This window comes from Monopterus albus, unplaced genomic scaffold (assembly GCF_001952655.1).
Source record: "Monopterus albus unplaced genomic scaffold, M_albus_1.0 scaffold99.1, whole genome shotgun sequence".
In the NCBI taxonomy this organism is placed as follows: Eukaryota; Metazoa; Chordata; class Actinopteri; order Synbranchiformes; family Synbranchidae; genus Monopterus; species Monopterus albus.
This window is the reverse complement of record NW_018127979.1, coordinates 698591-715704: the sequence shown is the minus strand read 5'-3', so window position 1 is coordinate 715704 and position 17114 is coordinate 698591. Positions and strand designations below refer to the sequence as shown.

The following is a 17114-nucleotide window of genomic DNA, read 5'->3' as shown; positions in this document are numbered from 1 at the left end:
CCGCTGGTGGGACTTAGATAGTGATATGTATACACCATCTCTTATAGTGCTCTCCACCCACACGCACATCTGTTATAAGTGTGTGTGTGTTTGTATGTGTGCAGGGAGCTCCTTGCATTGATTGCAGTGGCGGTAATTAGCACTTCATCAACTATGATTGCAGGAACTATCTCCCCATCTCCAATGTGTTTTTATTAGCTGTAAAAAAGCAACGTCTCTGATTTTCCCCAAAAACTTTGTGTGTCTGTAAGTGTGTGTGCATGTTGTTGATAAGATGAAAATGTGGATAGTATTTTTAGTTGTCTTTGTTTTATGCCATATCTTTGAGAATGTGTTTCTTAGAAAATCACACAACTCCCTTGCAAAATGTTACTTCTTCCAGGATACTTGACAAAGAGAAAAGGAGTGTGACTAGAGATAGAAAGAGAGGGAGAGGGGAACATACTTGTAAAAAATAGAGGACAACAGTCCAAATATTTACTCTATCTATACAGTCTCTATCCCAGAACATAGCTGGTGAACTGTGGTATAGAAAATAGATCTGAAGGTACACAGACTCTGCTCCAACAGGGCGTTATAGAGAAGGGGAAGGTTTCTTGGATGAACCGTCAGCAAGCAAAGTACCACAAGCGTGGTTGTGAAATGCGTTATTCACATAAATTCTCACAGTTTCAGAGGAATCTAAAGGCATTCCATGATCAGAGGTCCTCTTCCCTCCTGTGCTGGAGAAACCCAGCGGCCTCAGAGTCGATCCCCCGCATGCTGAGAGAGCTGGAGAAAGCGAGGATGAGGTGGAGAAAGATGAGGAGGAGCAAGAGAAGAAAGGAAGGGAGGTACGCCTGTGGCTAGAGTCTAGTCAGGAAAAGGCCTGCCTCCATTACGTCTCTCCCGCACCCCCACCCCCGTTCCACACACAGACACACACATACACACACTGGGCATTGCTCAGGTGTGGTTATGTGGTGGGCTTGTCGGGTTTGCTGACAGGTTTACCTCCATTCATCATCGCCGGCTCACTTGTGCTTTTACTGGGAGGCACTGCCGCCTTGGGCACAGTCTCTCCAACATCATGCAATGATGGCTCTCTGTACATGGCAACTAGAAGAGCAGATGATATGGAAAGAAAGGACAGAGACAAGGGAAAAGCTGTTAGTGAGGACCTCTTTCAAGCAACTTTGAATTTACCCGTCTAAAACTATTTGAGGGGTGTCTTTCCCCAAACAATATTTTCTGTTTCTTTCTTTTCTTATACAAACAGGAAGCCATCAAACTTGCACTGAATTTCCCACAATTTACCAGTGGGAAAAAGCTGATCTCTTGCCTATCATGGACTTCACACTACCATCCTGAGCACCGTCCGCCTCCATCAGGGCTGATTCTGAATCTAAGAGCATACGTTTTGACAAAACTGTGAAAAGTGTCTCGTTATCCCCCACTTTACAGGCACTACACTACAGCTGTACAACTGTCTTGACAGGACACTCCAACCTGATTCTATGTTTAAGTGATGGGGAGCAATCAGGCTGGTGCCTGACAAGAGTGATGGTGGCATCTGTCGGACTATCAGCATCACATGCTGCTTCACAGAGCTGTCCTGCATTCTACTCTGTATGCATACAGCAATGAAAGAGTAAAATGGCACATAAATCCAAAAATCTGTCAAACAGATATTTCACATAAAGTGGTTGGACCATTACCAAGGATTATGCAATGCTCATTGTTTTTGTTGTTATAGAGATGAATTTACCCAAGATCGCATTTACTTACTGTATATTTCCACCTAAAAGCTGTTATATTTCCTGCTGGAAAACTACACCATACAGTAGTTTACAGTGACAAGGGCTCCTTCAACACTGACAACTCAAAAACTGCTCCAGGTAACAGAGAGTGAAAGTGAGATGAAGATGTGGGGGAAATGCTAACGAGCTGCTGATTATGCCCTCGAGTCTCTCTGGTGGGTGCACAACTTTTAGAAGTAGGTGACTCAAAACCTCTGCATAAAACTCCAACTGAAACTGAGAAAATGTTATTTTGTAATGTGGGTGATCGGACCATGTAAAGGATGGGGATTTGCAGTTTTAAGTGTGTGTGTGTCATCGAATTTTGTTAAAAGACCAGAAGAAGTAATGCATATATGCTTTCTAACTTCCGCAGCGTATGTCTGGCATTTAACCTCAAACCTGCTGGTTCCTACTGAAGACAAATCTTGCTTTAATTTTAAAATGCTGCTAAGTAATTTCCTAAAACACTTAGCGCTGTAGTATTGTGCAAATTTATTGTAACTGGAGTGCATTTGCCGGAGGCTACACACTGAGTAACAATGATAAAATTCAGATTTTTTAACAGAGGTGGTAGAATAGGAGCACACAAACACAATACTCCAGTAAAAATGGAAGCACTTTCCTAAAAAAGAACAAGTAGCAGTACCACATGAAATTCTTAATTTAAGTTGAGGTACTAAGTACATGCTTTAACATTTACTTAAAGTGCTAAGTACTAAGAAAACATTATATTTTAAACCCCATTGAATTTGATGCTGTTAACATGAATGTGTCTAGTCCACATTTGTTCAACAAACCTTGAAAGGTGAAAAATATGGCATTTTTCTAGTAATTAGTAAAATACAATGGTCCAAAATCTGTGTTACTATATTGTGTTTTGACATGGGGAAAAAAAAAACAGCACGGCTGCTAAAGGTTGGGCCAAATTTAAGCACTTTATGTACTGCCAGGTAGTTAATCGATAATAATACATCAGTCTGAATCTGCAAAGGAACTAAAACTGTCAAATAAATGAAATGAGTAAAAAGTATAAAATTTCCCATCTAAACTGTCATGGAGTGAAAGTAAAAGTAAATGGAAATACGTAGTAAAGTACTGTACAAGTACCTGTAAACTGTACTTAACTACAGTACTTGAGTAAATGTACTTGGTTATTTGCCACCTCTGATTTTTAATACCATTTATTTAAGCTCCAGGGGTTGGGTATTTAAATTTCAATTTAAATTTTTTATTAAATTTCACCCTGAGCTTCTGTTACTTACCTTCTAATGGCTTGGGCAGGAAATGAGCAGCTGGTTTTGTTTTTTTCACTCGGTTCCCCTTCATGGCTTGGCCCTCTTTGTTGAGCCCTAGGAACCACGCTCGCCCCGACTCCTGTTGTCTGTACAACATGGACGAGTAGATCACATAGTAGTTCTCAAACACCGACTCTTTGAACTTGCACTCTGGTGTAAAGAGTTCCTGCGTAGACACAAAACAGCACCAGATACACTGTTAAAACCATCTGAAACAAAAAAACACCACACAGAAGATTTCTTGCTTGATAAGAATAAAACATGTCAGATTAATTCATTACTGTATGTTTGAACTTGTACAGGTCACCCAGGACAAATACAGCTTTTATTTCACCCTCACAATGTATAGAATAATGTTACAGCAGGGTCAGAAAATGCCCTCTCGGATGAAATAGACTTCATACGTCCACCTGCCATGAAAAGGGTGAGCGCTGTGGGGTCTGTTGCTATAATCATGTCTGATTCAAGCCAAGCCTAATGACCTGCTCTGATGAAATGCAACTCTCATTCTCTCCTTGGCTTTAACCTTGACATCAGATGTGACGGTATTCTTTTAGTCAATTATCTCATGTTCCCGGAAGAAAGTATATATCGTTGGGCTCTGACCCAACAGCTCAGCACTGGAAAAATCAGCACCTTCCCCCCACTTGCCTAGTCAGGCACTACTGGCTTGTTCCTCTTTTTGGTTTATAACCCAAGGGAGTTAATTCTTACCAAACAGTGTGTCTTCTATTATCCATATGCCTATGACAGCCTTGTGAATTTTGTAGCAATAATGGCAGGACTAATCAAGTGACTCCACCATCCTTTACACCTCAATCTGGCAATGACAATTGAACACTAAGGCATCACATCTTTCTCTGCTGTTGTCCATTTATCTCCAACCAGAAGGGTAATAAAGAGCGTTTCCACAATGTCCGCCCGGCCAGGCTCTACATCGCAGTGTATTAATCATAACAATGGAGGGTTTCACATCTGTTGTGAGCAATTCACACTGAGGTAGCTCACAGAACTACTGGCATTATATGAAAAATCCACAGATATATCTGGCATCACTGTGCTTCTCACTGTCAGGGTCTGCACTCATTAAAAAGATTCCATGGGGCAAGAAAAACTTTGATATTGTGCTAAACATGTTTAGCATATAGCACAGTATGTTGATCACTTAATATTGAAGTAAAGTATATGAAGCCAAACTAACAGAGCTCTACAGCCATGCTAGCAGCTCTGTGAGGCTGTACTTGAGCACAGCATAGCTCTGAGCTAAATGCTAAAATCAGCATGCTGACACGGTCACAGTGGCAATGCTACAATGCTGTTGTGTAGTAGGTCTAATTTTTACCATGTTCACCATCTTAATTTGCCATGTGCTAACATTTGCTAATTAGCATTAAACACAAAATACAGCTAAGGCTGATGGGAGAGTCACTGCAAGTATTTGGTGATCAAGTAAAATTTGCAGATAAAGTACAATTTGCCATTTAATCTAGTAACTGTTGAGACATTTCAGTATGGAGCAAAGTGTTAATTTTTCACATTATTTTAATTCTCAATAACTTCACTAGACTTTAATTTTGTATTTCTATGTTGACGTTCTCCTTTTGCAAACTGCCTGTACTGTGATTTCACAGGATATTAGGACAACACCATACCGTGATTGGCCCTTGTCAGGACGGAGCCTGCATACAAAATTCGACTAAGCTGTGCAGGAAGGAGCAGAAAGATTCTGGGGATGATCACAATAACCCTGAGAAGCAGTCTGCTGTATTTGGAGTGTCCTCTCTAACCCTGATTCAGGACTTGTGCTTTTCTCAGTAGAGCGCACAAATGCAGGTTGCATAAGAACAGCATTAGCTGAGATGTCAAAAAAACTTGGTGTGATTCCACACAGTGAGAAACAGTCAACACTGATCAGTTATGAGATACATGTTGGGAAATTACACAACAGAATTAACTTCACACTATTCTAGTGGCAAATGAAGGGATTAGGATCAGAGCAATACCACAGAGACTGGGCAGAACAATCCACTGAGAGACAAACTGCACAATGAAGCTACAAAAACTGAGCTTTTCATAAAAAAAAAAACCCAGAGAACAAGGACATCCAGCATGGTTTATATCAAACAAATGAACATTCCCGCAGGGCGATGCATAGGCTTGACCCAGTTGTTATTCACTTTTTTATGCTCATTAGGATTTGCTGTGTCAGCTGCAAGTGCAAGTTTATCAAACAGATGCTTATTATGTCCAAGGTGTCAGAAAACTGGGCTGCGTCCTGTCCGCTGGGACGGGCAAGTGACACAGCAGGATGTACTCAATACACACCACCAATACAAGTTATAGAGAAATCTTATCTTGGTGGAGGCCTTCTTGCTCATTGTGCGTTTAAACATGCTCTTTTCATGCTGAGGTGAACTCTATTGCTGAGCCAATTAGAAGGCAAAACAGTTTTACCTTCATGGTTCCCTGAGTTACTTCAATTAGGGAGTTAATTTGTCTTTTTCATCATCACGTGTCCTGCGCCACAGGTTGGTTGGCTGCACTAAGTAGGCACCTCATTTTTGATGCCGGTCCAGGTTTAGCCCATCAATGATTACTTATACGTCATTTACAAAACAGCCTTGAGTCAAAGTAATCACACAGGCCAGTGCCAAGGCCGTAATTGCAGCTAATCAAATGCCTTCATATACAGTTGATGCACAAAATTCTCCTTGTTTACAGAGGCAGAGCAACTGGAGGTTGTTTGTTTGTGGAATAAAGACTGACAGAGAACAAAAGTGTTACAGTCACCATAATCAGTTTGAAGATCAGAGCAATGATGGCAGCTGATTTCAGACACATTGTTTGCTGATTGCATTAAGTGTGTCACATTTCAATGACAAGTCGACGACTTTCGTCATGTTCCTTCTCTTTCTGGCTGCAAAACAAGAGAGATACAGTACTTTGCTTTAGACAGTATTCCCCATTTGTGATCAGTGAATCTTCACCTATGTGAAAAGCACAAGAACACCCAAACAGAGAATATATGGATATGCAAACAGTACACCTATATCACCGACCTGGGACTGTGCTCTGCAGCATCTATCATCTAACATTTCTGCACGTGGAAGAGGCATCTTCAGTAAGACACTGGTGGCTGTGCTGCAGCTAAGCAACTGTTCCACTTTGATTGGCAGCTTTTGAAGTGTATTAAGGTAAAGCAACTACTGTTCCTTACCTACACCCTCCTGCTGTGCTCTTCTAGAAGAAACCTTTTCTCTACCCGTTTCCTTTTTCCTAGAGCCCAGAACATGACAAACACATTTGCTCTTGGGTTACCATGGTAACAAAGAGGTGTTTCGGGACAACGTAGTGCTCTTGGAAGAGACTGGACATCCCCCATCATATCCACTCATACAGGACAGAACAAGACTCATGGGAGGTACACAAAAATTATTTAGTAAATTCTATTATTGTAAAAACCAAAACAGTTTTTTTACCAGCTTAACATTAGCATCAGTTAACACTCAAGTTTTCCCCAATGGCATTGGGGGAAAAAGGAGAAGAAAATGCAGCACACACTTTCACACGTGGCAAATTGAATCTTTTTTGCGGCACCACATGGTTGATTTTCTTCTCGCTCAATGTCTTCGGTTAGCGCTCCACATCAATGACTCCCTGGCCCGTGATTGGTCATACTCTGAATGGGAAGGCTGTCACTGACCTTTGCCGCAGACAGCGTGAGGGCCAAAACTGCTCAGCCCCACATAACTAGCCCCCCAGTCACCAAAGCAAAACAACACAACAGAAACAAAGGAGAGATGAACAGTCACAGCAACAAAAGACAGACGCTGATTAAGAGAGAGGACGTGAGGTTGAGGGAAAGGGGCAGATCCACAAAGCGTTTCTACCAAAAATAACAGATAGAAAAAGAGCCAACTGGGTACAGACAAATGGAGAGAGTGGGGGTTTAAAATACAAAGCCTTGAAAAGAATTAATAGGCATTAAAAGCAAAAGAGTCACTCTGAAACAAGCATCCACTGGAAAAAAAGAACCCCGCAAAACAGGTCGTGATTGCTGAGCATGACTGCCTGAAAGTAGGTGAGAGGAGTCTCACACGGGGAGGGGGGCACACATTAAAATGCAGAGTGACTGCTCACTACCCTACTGTGGAAACGAAGAAATTGTTTATTAATGCTGCCAGCATAAAAACTATTAATCCATGGAAAAAGGTCAACCTCCAGAAAGCTGAGCTGCATTCAAAATGCTAAGCCACTCTCATATGCATAAGAGTCACGTCGACAGTGTGTGGTGCAGACAGTGGGGACTTCGGCAGATCTGTCTGATTATCAAACCCAGAGGAAGAGGAGAGGACATGACCAGATGAGGGGAGTCGCCGGTAAACAGCTGGATGGACTGTGTACACAGATGCGGTACACTCAGTTTTTCTTTTTGTCTTGACTAGAAACACATGTTGACGACCACTTAAAAAAACATTTTAAAAAAGTGAAAATGTTTGGCACAGTACATGGCAATAAATTACAGATCTCAGAATACTTGTAACAAGCTGCTAACTTCAGAAGTGAAATTACAGGCAGAGTTCAGTAGTTAAAAAGTCATGGTATGGTTTTGCAAGAAGGTTCACATCTGCACCGAACCCGGTATGAGCACTAATTTAAATAATATTTCTTTAAGGTATTTTCCATTTTGCATCATTTTTCTCAGTGCAGATAAAGTATGATCATTTTCCATTCCATACTCTGTAGACTTATATTAGACGGAAACATTTTATTTCCTTATTCTTCAAAGTAGATAGAAAAGTAAAAACCTCCATCTCAGCAGCCGTAAAAGCCACCAGGCTCTACTCCAGCCTTAAAGTCAATTCACTGGATGAAATATGATTTTATTTTTATGTGAAAGCCATTCCTATCAGACCATTTAGGTGCAGTCATGCAGTTTGAATAATTTATTTTTTAAACCAAGTAAGCAAAAAATAAAAGTGTGCACCACTACACTACACTTTCACTAGACTTTTTACCCAAAGAACAAAAAGCAGTGCAGTGACACCTTTAAGGTGTTTGGCCACCAGAAGCACTTAAGTGTTCAGTAAAGTCTCCCTGAAGGCAACGACCATTTAACACTGACCAGCAGAACACCCCTAACTCCTTCTATACACACACGCGCTGTGTTTTGATTCCTTGTGGGGACTTTACATTGACTTACATTCATTTCCTGTAGACTTATCCTAACCTTAACCATAACCACTACTTGCCTGACCCTAACCTCACCCTAGCCTTAAACCATGTTGCCACCCTAAAATTTCAGTGATTTCCATGTGGGGACCAGAGTCCCCATAATGCAAGTGTGTTAACAGTCCTCATAATGTAATTAATACAAAGGCACACACACACACACAGACACAAAACGCCAGACGTTTAAAAAAACAGCAACAGAAGTGCTATTCTCAGTGGGAGATGATGCAAAGTCAAGAAAAGATTTAGGTCACAATCTGTGTTTATACATAAAGGTAGCCTGTTTTTCTTTGCAGGAAGTTTTCTGCTGGACAAATAAGAGACTTTACATATTCTTTGCACTGAAGTCAATGAAAAGTTATTGCCATGCCTGTAAAGTGGCAAACACTGTAAGACTTTGGAATAAATCATGGGAGAAATGAATAAAGTCAGTAAGAGAAAATGTTTTGCTCATGTTAAACAAATAAAACAACTACATTAACAGAATGCCTGTTGGTGTGCAAACACACAAAGCACACCTACCCAGGCCCAGCTCAGTGGGGTTTCAAGTTAATCCATAAATTGGTGCCAAGGCAGCCAGATTTTTGCTAGATTGTCTAGTCATCTCTTGTTAGGAAAGCCAGCAGTCTGGCCTGGCCACACACACACCTACGCACACATATACTGTACTCAGGCAAAAAGACAGCAACGAAAAGAAATAGATACTCACTGTATGAGAGTAACAGTGTTCATACAGAGGGGAAAATGTGAGGTGTGCCTGCAGGTATGGAGCTGTTTCTGTCTCTGTTCTGTTTGTGTTGTTTACACCCTCAGGAACAGTGTCCCAGATATTTTTAATAAATTATTATTATTTTTTTTTGTAAAGAGGACGCGTGTGTCCGCTTCTTGTGGATTCACTTGTTGCCAGCTCTTTCTCTCTACTCTAGTGAGCATTCATTTATTTAGTAACACCTAAACCATGAGTTTGCTCGTGTTGTGTTGGTTCTTAATGATATTGGTAATGGTATTTTATTTTTAGTAGCAGTTGTGTTATTGCTGTTGTTTTTGTTGTTAGTTTTTTAAAATTTACTTTCATTTTTCCTTTCTCTCATGGTGCAAGTTAAAAAAAATCAGAGGAGGGATTTTATACAAGCACTTTCAGTCATGACACTAAAACCACAGTGGGGCCTATATAGGCTACAATACGCGATGAAGACCGTTTCTTGCAGCTGTTAAAACAACATTTATAGAAGAATTATGAACTTTAATAAAACAACCTCAGAACTTAAACTAAGCCACTGCATTTGCAGGAATATTTATTTCCTATTTTAAATTTTCATTCTCTTGCTTGTCCTTTCATCATGCAGACACACAGGGGCTGTGATCATAAACAACAAACCAAAGCACACAAGACATCAAATCCCCCTTAGTGACACTTGGCCTGGCACATCAAAACACTTATTATAAATTTCAATTTTTAGTAGAAAATAATCTCAAAATGAAAGAGGAGAATGTCCTGTCAACCTAAAAATAAAAAGCTACAGTATATTTCTGTGTAAGAGTCTTGTGTATAATAAGTTTGTCAAGATGGCCAATGTAGATCCTCTAAATCCTTTTCATTTTTCTCTAATGTTTCGAGCTGTAGTGCTGAAACGGACTATTTGTTCTTGGTGAGTGGCATTCTGAAAAGTTGTGCATGGAAACAGGATGATCACGTAGCCACAGCGTCATCTCCGTTGTCACACAAAATTTCTGATTTTATTGTTGTTTGCACTTTAGACTGTTCTCATGTTGCAGCATTTTAGATGTAATCCTATTTTAGCTACACTGTACTTGCAACAATTTTAGCAACGTACTGCAACTACAATTAAATCCCTCATCTGGCTGAAGGATAAAAAGCTCTATTTTTATACAGAGGCAGAGCAAATGAAGGTGCAATGCCACTTCTGTCAGGCACACCTGCATGTTTTGCCCTTTTGTCTTTTTGACAGTTTTGTCACACCTTGCACTGAGTAGGTGGATTGGCACAGCAGAGGTTGTATTTATGTAGATAAAATGCAGTGCAGTGCAATTTTTGTGCCGGTTTTGCCATGAAATTGTGCTTGAGCACCCCCTCTTATCACAAATACAGGCGCACACAAATTTTCATGGTTTAATTCATGCCAGGCACGCTGTTGGGGGGAGGGAAGCCAAATGACTCAGAGAGCCCAAAGCTTAACAGTGGGACTGGAACATTGCAGGGATTGTAATGTCAGAGCTGTTGCTGAAATTTTGTCAGGGGAGGCCAAAACAGTACCTTTGTTTGTTGCACATATCCTTGCGTATGTGCTGTACATTAAATTTAGCCTTTTTTAGTGAGTAAAAAAATACAAATTTTAAGGGCATGCTCTGTGCTTATAGGATGTGTATGGCTCAAATATGGAAGCAACTCAAACAAAAGACTGGGGACACCTCAAAACATCCCAAGGATTTTTACATTCTACAAATCATACTACCCTCCACTGAAAACCGTAGATCATTTTTAAAGGATCAGGGGCTTTGCATATTTTAGTGTAACTCTCTTGTACTTTACACCACAACTGGGCTTTTTTGCAAGACCTGCAACTGTATTAAAACCAAAAATGTATATTTTTTAAAAAGTATTTTGGCTACCACTCCAGGTATCCATTAGTGTTGTGTACTTCCAGCTCATAGTGAACATCAATTCAAGTTGCATTTAAATAGCATTACCACACAGTGGTATTAACAGTGCATCAGCAAAAATGGACACAGATTTGGTGTTCACTGTGATAGGTTAAAATGTAAACAAGTTTTAATCATTTGCTATTTGATTTTTAAATTGTATGGAATTGATGAGAACAAATGGCTGAGTGGTGTTGCAAATGATCAAAAGACTAAAAAAATAAACTGCACACAGAGAGAAATGGTCAGCAAAAATGTACAATATAAATTATGTGTAATTATGGAGATGAAACAGATGGTGCTTTAATGCCAATACCATTTACTCTGGATAATAAAAATAATATACTTCCCCTTGTAACCAGGATTATGGGTGGCCATACACACCCTTACAATGAGATCTAGTGCGTCAAGTTTCTACGTATACATTATAAATCAAGCCCAACAGATTACAAGTGCCTGTGATGTCAGAGATCATTGTGGATGGTAACATGAAATTGGGACAGTGGGGTTATTCTTTGGCAGGGACTGTAGATCAGTGCACAGTTTGGAAGCTGAAGCATTACAATACATTAGGAATTAGGAATATTTAATAAAGTTACTACCGCATGCATGTAATGATGGATGCATCTAATGCAGGTATTGTTGCACTGTAGTAACTCTTTAAGCTTTAAAGCAGATGATTTCTTCAAAGTGCCTGGTTTAAAATACAATAAAATTAAGCTATTTGGTTGCAAAGAATCCTGTTTATATTTTTTTAATTTGTCTGTAGAAGGAACATTTCAGTGTCCATCTTTACAGAAACCTTGCTGACAAGCAGCCTGACTGTTCAGCCTGAGAATCTGTGCAAGAGGGAAAGACAGCAGAGGATTCCCCAACAGCCTGTCTGTCTCTGAGGATCAAATGTGGCGTGGCTACAGCTGGAAGCCTCAGCAATTCAAAGAGTCAGCCAGGAAGGAAAGACAAAACCAACTGGCCTGTCCATCGGCTGTTCAACCACAAGCCAAATCTCGTCAATCAGGCAGTCAGTGAATTTGTTTTTCAGCTGCCACACAGTAAATTTAAACAAACTGGGATGCAAAGAGGCAGAGGTTCTCTCTAAAGCTGCTGGTAGGTGCAATATGGTTTGCGTGGGCCTGCTATATTTGAGCAGGTCAAATCTCACAGTCAGAAACATTATTCCAACACATGTATCATAAAGGAGCAAAAGGGGTAAAATACTAATCACTACAGTGGCAATATCCTCAGTATACAGTACAATACAGTATTTAATGCAAGAGGGAAATGTGTGTGATAAGTGCGAAAGTGGAGCTATTCAGCTGCCGCTTGTTTTTTTGTTTTATTTTTAATCAGTGAGCTGCAGTGTAGGCTGCCTTTTCCTGCATACATGTGCATGTTTTCTAGTATGAATAGGTTTCTAGTGGAACAGTGTGCGTGGGTGTATCAAACAGCAAGTTGCCCTGACATCCTGGATGCTGCGGTGTACATGCTGTAAACCACAAAATGGTACAGGTACAAACATTTACATGTTCAGGTCAGAGCTATTTTTTTACTAGAGGAGAAAGATACTATCTCCATTCATAAAGAAAACAATCTTACTCAAATCTGATCAACTACAGAAAAATATAGATTTGTATGAGGTATGACACTAATAAATAGTGTAACTCTTAGTGGTGATGCCTAAACACATACTGTTTATACAGTACACACAAACACAGCTGTCCCAGAACGTGCAGTTTATAGTGAGAGACACAGATACAGGGGAGAGGAGCTTAGATCAAATTTAAGACAATCAATTTTCAGGATTTAAAAGCGTTTAGTAAGAGCTTGTACTGTATTGATTTTTGCAACTCCAGCTGTGAAGTTTGATAATATGTTACTTTCATTTCATGGGTGGAAACAGAAAAGAAATAAAGATTCCTGTGGAGGAAAAGAGACGACTACAGCTACTACACCTGCAGGCAGACTGAACACAGAGGGCTTTTCTGTTGCAGCTAAAGATCATCTATCCTTCACACACACCCACACACACACACACACACACACACAGCCGTCACTTACAGGGGTTGTACATAGACTTACTTTCATTTCCAGGAGACTTGCCCTAACCTTCACCCTTCCCCTAACCTTAATCAAGCCCCACACTTGCTCTAACCTTACACCCTGCCATTTTTGTAAAATTCAATGAATTAGTCATGGGGTTCAGCCTCTGGTCCCTGCAAAGGAGTGTGCTCCTCTTTTTCCATTTCCAAAAGTATATATAAACAAGGCCACACACATACACGCCCTCTCTTTGATTCAGCTACTGAGAACAATGCTTGAACGTGCAACCCCTTTGGGTAGGACACATGCCTGCAGGAACTAGCAATGTGCAATACCACTTATGTACTTTCCCATCTGATACTAAGTAAAATCCAGACTGGTATCGCCAATGCCAATATTTTGTGCAAAAAATAAGAGGACTGAGACTAACAGAAAAGAGGAACTATGCTGTAAGGTGCATCTATAAGAGCTTGTCATTTTTATTAACAACTAATGTTGCAACCCTGCTCACATACTGTGAAGGCATGTTTTTGCAGCCCAGATACTAAAATGTTGTCATTGGGACAACGTCCATACAGCATACAAACAGGGACCCTCTGCATGGCATCTTGGTTGTTTTGTACATCTCTTCACCCAGCAACCACATATGACATCCGCTCTAGACTAAAAGTTGTTCTTTTTCTGCAGTGGCTCAAGTATTTACAGAGCCAGAGTTTGCATTCGACTATGACAGAAGAACGGGGAGAAGTATTTCATTTCAACCGGATATTATTTGGACTGCTATACTGTCTGCTGTGTCCCCTGTTGAAGATAAAATATGCATTTATCCCAAATTAGCCTAGTGATTTTACAGTAGATATCGATCTTTTAAGATGGGAACTGATCTGAGAACAGGAAGCGCTGGGATCAAAGTAGGTTCTCACAAGGTTGAGTAAGCTCATCTGGATTGGCTGAGACCACACATGTATTAACTGTGAAAACAGGATTAAAGTTACAAAATAACAACTCATCAAGAGCATGGTTATGTGCAGGGTCTGGTGTGAGTTTGCAAGCGATGCACATCCTGTTACTGTTTGGATACACTGTTCCTGAGAACTAGCTACTGGCTGCTTTCTGAGCCCTCCTACCTCCAGTACTCATTTGCACATTGCACAGCTCTTGAGGAAGCAAGCACAAGTATGCCATTTGTATTTGCGTGGTGCTTGACATTTATACACTGGGAAAGCAATTAGGCCAGAACTAGGGTCATTAGTACAGTGAACGGGCTAGACAGGCTCGTTTTGATGGCAATGTGTTTTCATGAAAGAATGACAAAGATGCCATCTGCATTCCTACTGTACATGCTAACACATCTTGTGGGTCACACAGAGGAACAAAGATGAAAATCTGAATTCCCAGTTCCTTGAGCCTACTCTCCTTCTGTTTCCCCTTCATTCTGCTGCTCAGCGCTGTAAAGACACACACACCAACTAAAATGTCTTTGTTTAATATTAGCAACCTGAATCTAAGCAGCATGAACATGCATTTTTCAGCAGTTTCAAAGGAAAAAAAATCCAGGCAACAGCACTTGAAGCAAGGAGAAGTGAACTGAGGTTTGGTATGAATAAATGTTGGCTGCTGAAGCCAACTTCAGGTCATGAGCAATGTTTAGTATAGCTGACTGGTCTGCAAAAGAAGCCACTGAAGAAAGGGTGAAATCTTAACAAACCAACAGTGAAATATCTGCACAGGTGAGAGTTTATTACTGCTGTATAACATGTCACCTTATCAGATAGTTTCAGTGTGTGTACAACCCCATGGTGTACTGTACATCTCAAAACCATTGCAGAGGAGTGAGAGGACAGCCTCGTAGACAGCTGGTGATATGCAGGAAAAGCTTTGCTCACTGATATTCTGTTTGCATTGGGCAATGAGAGTTATTTGAGAGTGGACTTCTGTTTTTGAAATAAATCCTTGAATCACAGCTGTTTTCTCTGCAGGATTTAGGTCAATACCATTGTGTCCACACACCTTTAAGACAGCAGCAGTGAGTGCTCATTTGAAATACAACATTTTATTTTGCTATGCTGAGCTTGTGACAAATTCTATCACTGAAAAATCTCAGTGTTTTTTTTATATATATATTGTTGTATGATTACCAAAATATTGGCTGGAGAAAGTACAAACTGTATTATTTAAGTCAATTTAATAAGACAAATATAAACATACTGTATGTTGTGATAATTAATGCAGTTTTTTGCAGCTAATGGATGAATTACAGCCAATCCTCAATTTTAGCCTGTTTACTTTTATTAATTCACAGGTGAAGACCCTTGATTCAAGCACTTAAATATGTGATTACCACACATACCATGTGATAATAAAATACTAGTACTGTACTTGTGTTAGTCAAACATTTTTACTTCTTAATCATGTAACAATAGTAATCTAGACGCAGGTGAAGGTATAACACAAAATTGAACCCATGTGAATAGATTAGGGCTCCCTTATGGAAACTGCCATACCTAAAGGTAATTACAGAGAGGAGATTTGATCAATTACCTTTATATTCTTCTTTCATTTGTATCCACAGAGGAAACTGCAGTAGTAACAGTACTTTGCAAATAAAAGGCTGCTGGTTTTGTTGGATGATGTGTTTTTGTGTTGCTCAAAACAGTGAATGCTTTTAGGAGGAGTGAAAAATGGGGGCAACTAGCAGCAGTTGTCTGCATGCTACACTGATTATATTGACCACAGCAGGCTTTCCCTGCCAAATACACCTCGGAGTCCCCTCTCTCCCTTTTCTCTCCAACTATTCTCTTCCCAAGCAGTTGATGCACAATTTGTATTCTTTCCAGTTTCACGCACTCTCATTATCTGTCAGGAGCTCATAATTTATCACCATCTCTGTGACATCCTCACCGTGCCGACTAACCACTGTCTGTGTTTTTGACCATTTCTTTTTAACAGAGATGTAAGGATTACCTCAGACGGATGAGGGCGATTCGGTGTAAGCTTTAACTGACAGATCGATATTTGGCTAACCGCCACCCGGGTAGAAAGAGAACTATAGCTGGAACGTGCACAGAAAAACAACTGTAGAGGTGCTGAGAAGGGATTTTTGGTGTGCTCACAGAGGCTCTCAAAGCAACGGGCATTCACATCTTTCTAAAGGTGTTCCACTATGGTCTTCTAGAGTACAACACTAACACTAGCTGGTAGGGGAAAGGACACTGTGGCACTGGGGTGGGACAACTACAAAAACTAAAGCAGAGAATCCAATGGAAAAGCAGTTCAAAGAGTGACTTACAGATGAGTCACTGACACAAAACATGAATTATAGCTCTCATAAAACCCTCTACCGATCAGCTTGTCACTTTGTTGAAAAATGATTTACCTTGGTTGAAATGTGTTTTCATTTCCATGTGTCTTTTGTGCACCACATTATAAAGTTATATGCAAGTTTTTTAGTAGACACCTACAGCATTTGATAACATCTCTACATATTAAAATATGTTTTGGGGAATTTTTCAATTTAAAAAAATGTGAAAAAAATTAGGGCTCCCCGCCTGTTTCATTATTCTGACAAATCCACATGGCAGCCCGACATTATATATCGTCAGTCTACATGGGTGACAATTTAAATATTGCCTCATTTGCAGTTGTTTTTATAGATTTTTAAATGCTCAGAAATATGGGTAACACTTTACAATAAGGGTACATTAATTAACTGTACTTAATGCAGTAATAAGCAATAACTAATAGGTAACTAATGCATTTATTAATCATGTACTAATGTTTTTCATGTTAATTAAAGTATTACCTCATACATTATTCCTTTTCTGGGTTGCAAGCGAGAGCAGACGTCTTTACTGCTCCTCTTGTCTGTTCTATATTTCAAGCCTTTGAGCATACTTTACAACTACTAAAATGCCTCAAATAGGGAAAAGAGCTAATAAATCAGAAGCGACGGAGGATATGGAGGCAGAAGAAATGTGTCAGAGTGGCGCAAGTAAAGGACATCATGGATCATGAGAAACAGATGTTCATTGCGATGCTGAACCAACAGCAGGAGTGCTTCAAAGGCTTTGTGCAACTAATTATGGAGACAAACAACAAGAGATTC

General features: G+C 40.0%; 1 protein-coding gene across 3 annotated transcripts in view; it reads right to left on the bottom strand.

The window, feature by feature from the left end:
* Positions 1–846: 846 nt before the first annotated feature.
* Positions 847–17114, bottom strand: part of fgf14 (fibroblast growth factor 14) — a 109229-nt gene continuing 92961 nt past the window's right edge. For all 3 annotated transcript variants that reach the window (XM_020609410.1, XM_020609409.1, XM_020609412.1), the window contains exons 4-5: positions 3044–3242; positions 847–1098 (exon numbers count right to left, since the gene is read on the bottom strand). In XM_020609410.1, the coding sequence (XP_020465066.1) occupies positions 956–1098; positions 3044–3242 (342 nt within the window). In that variant the 3' untranslated portion in view covers positions 847–955. The remainder of the gene's footprint in view (positions 1099–3043; positions 3243–17114) is intronic.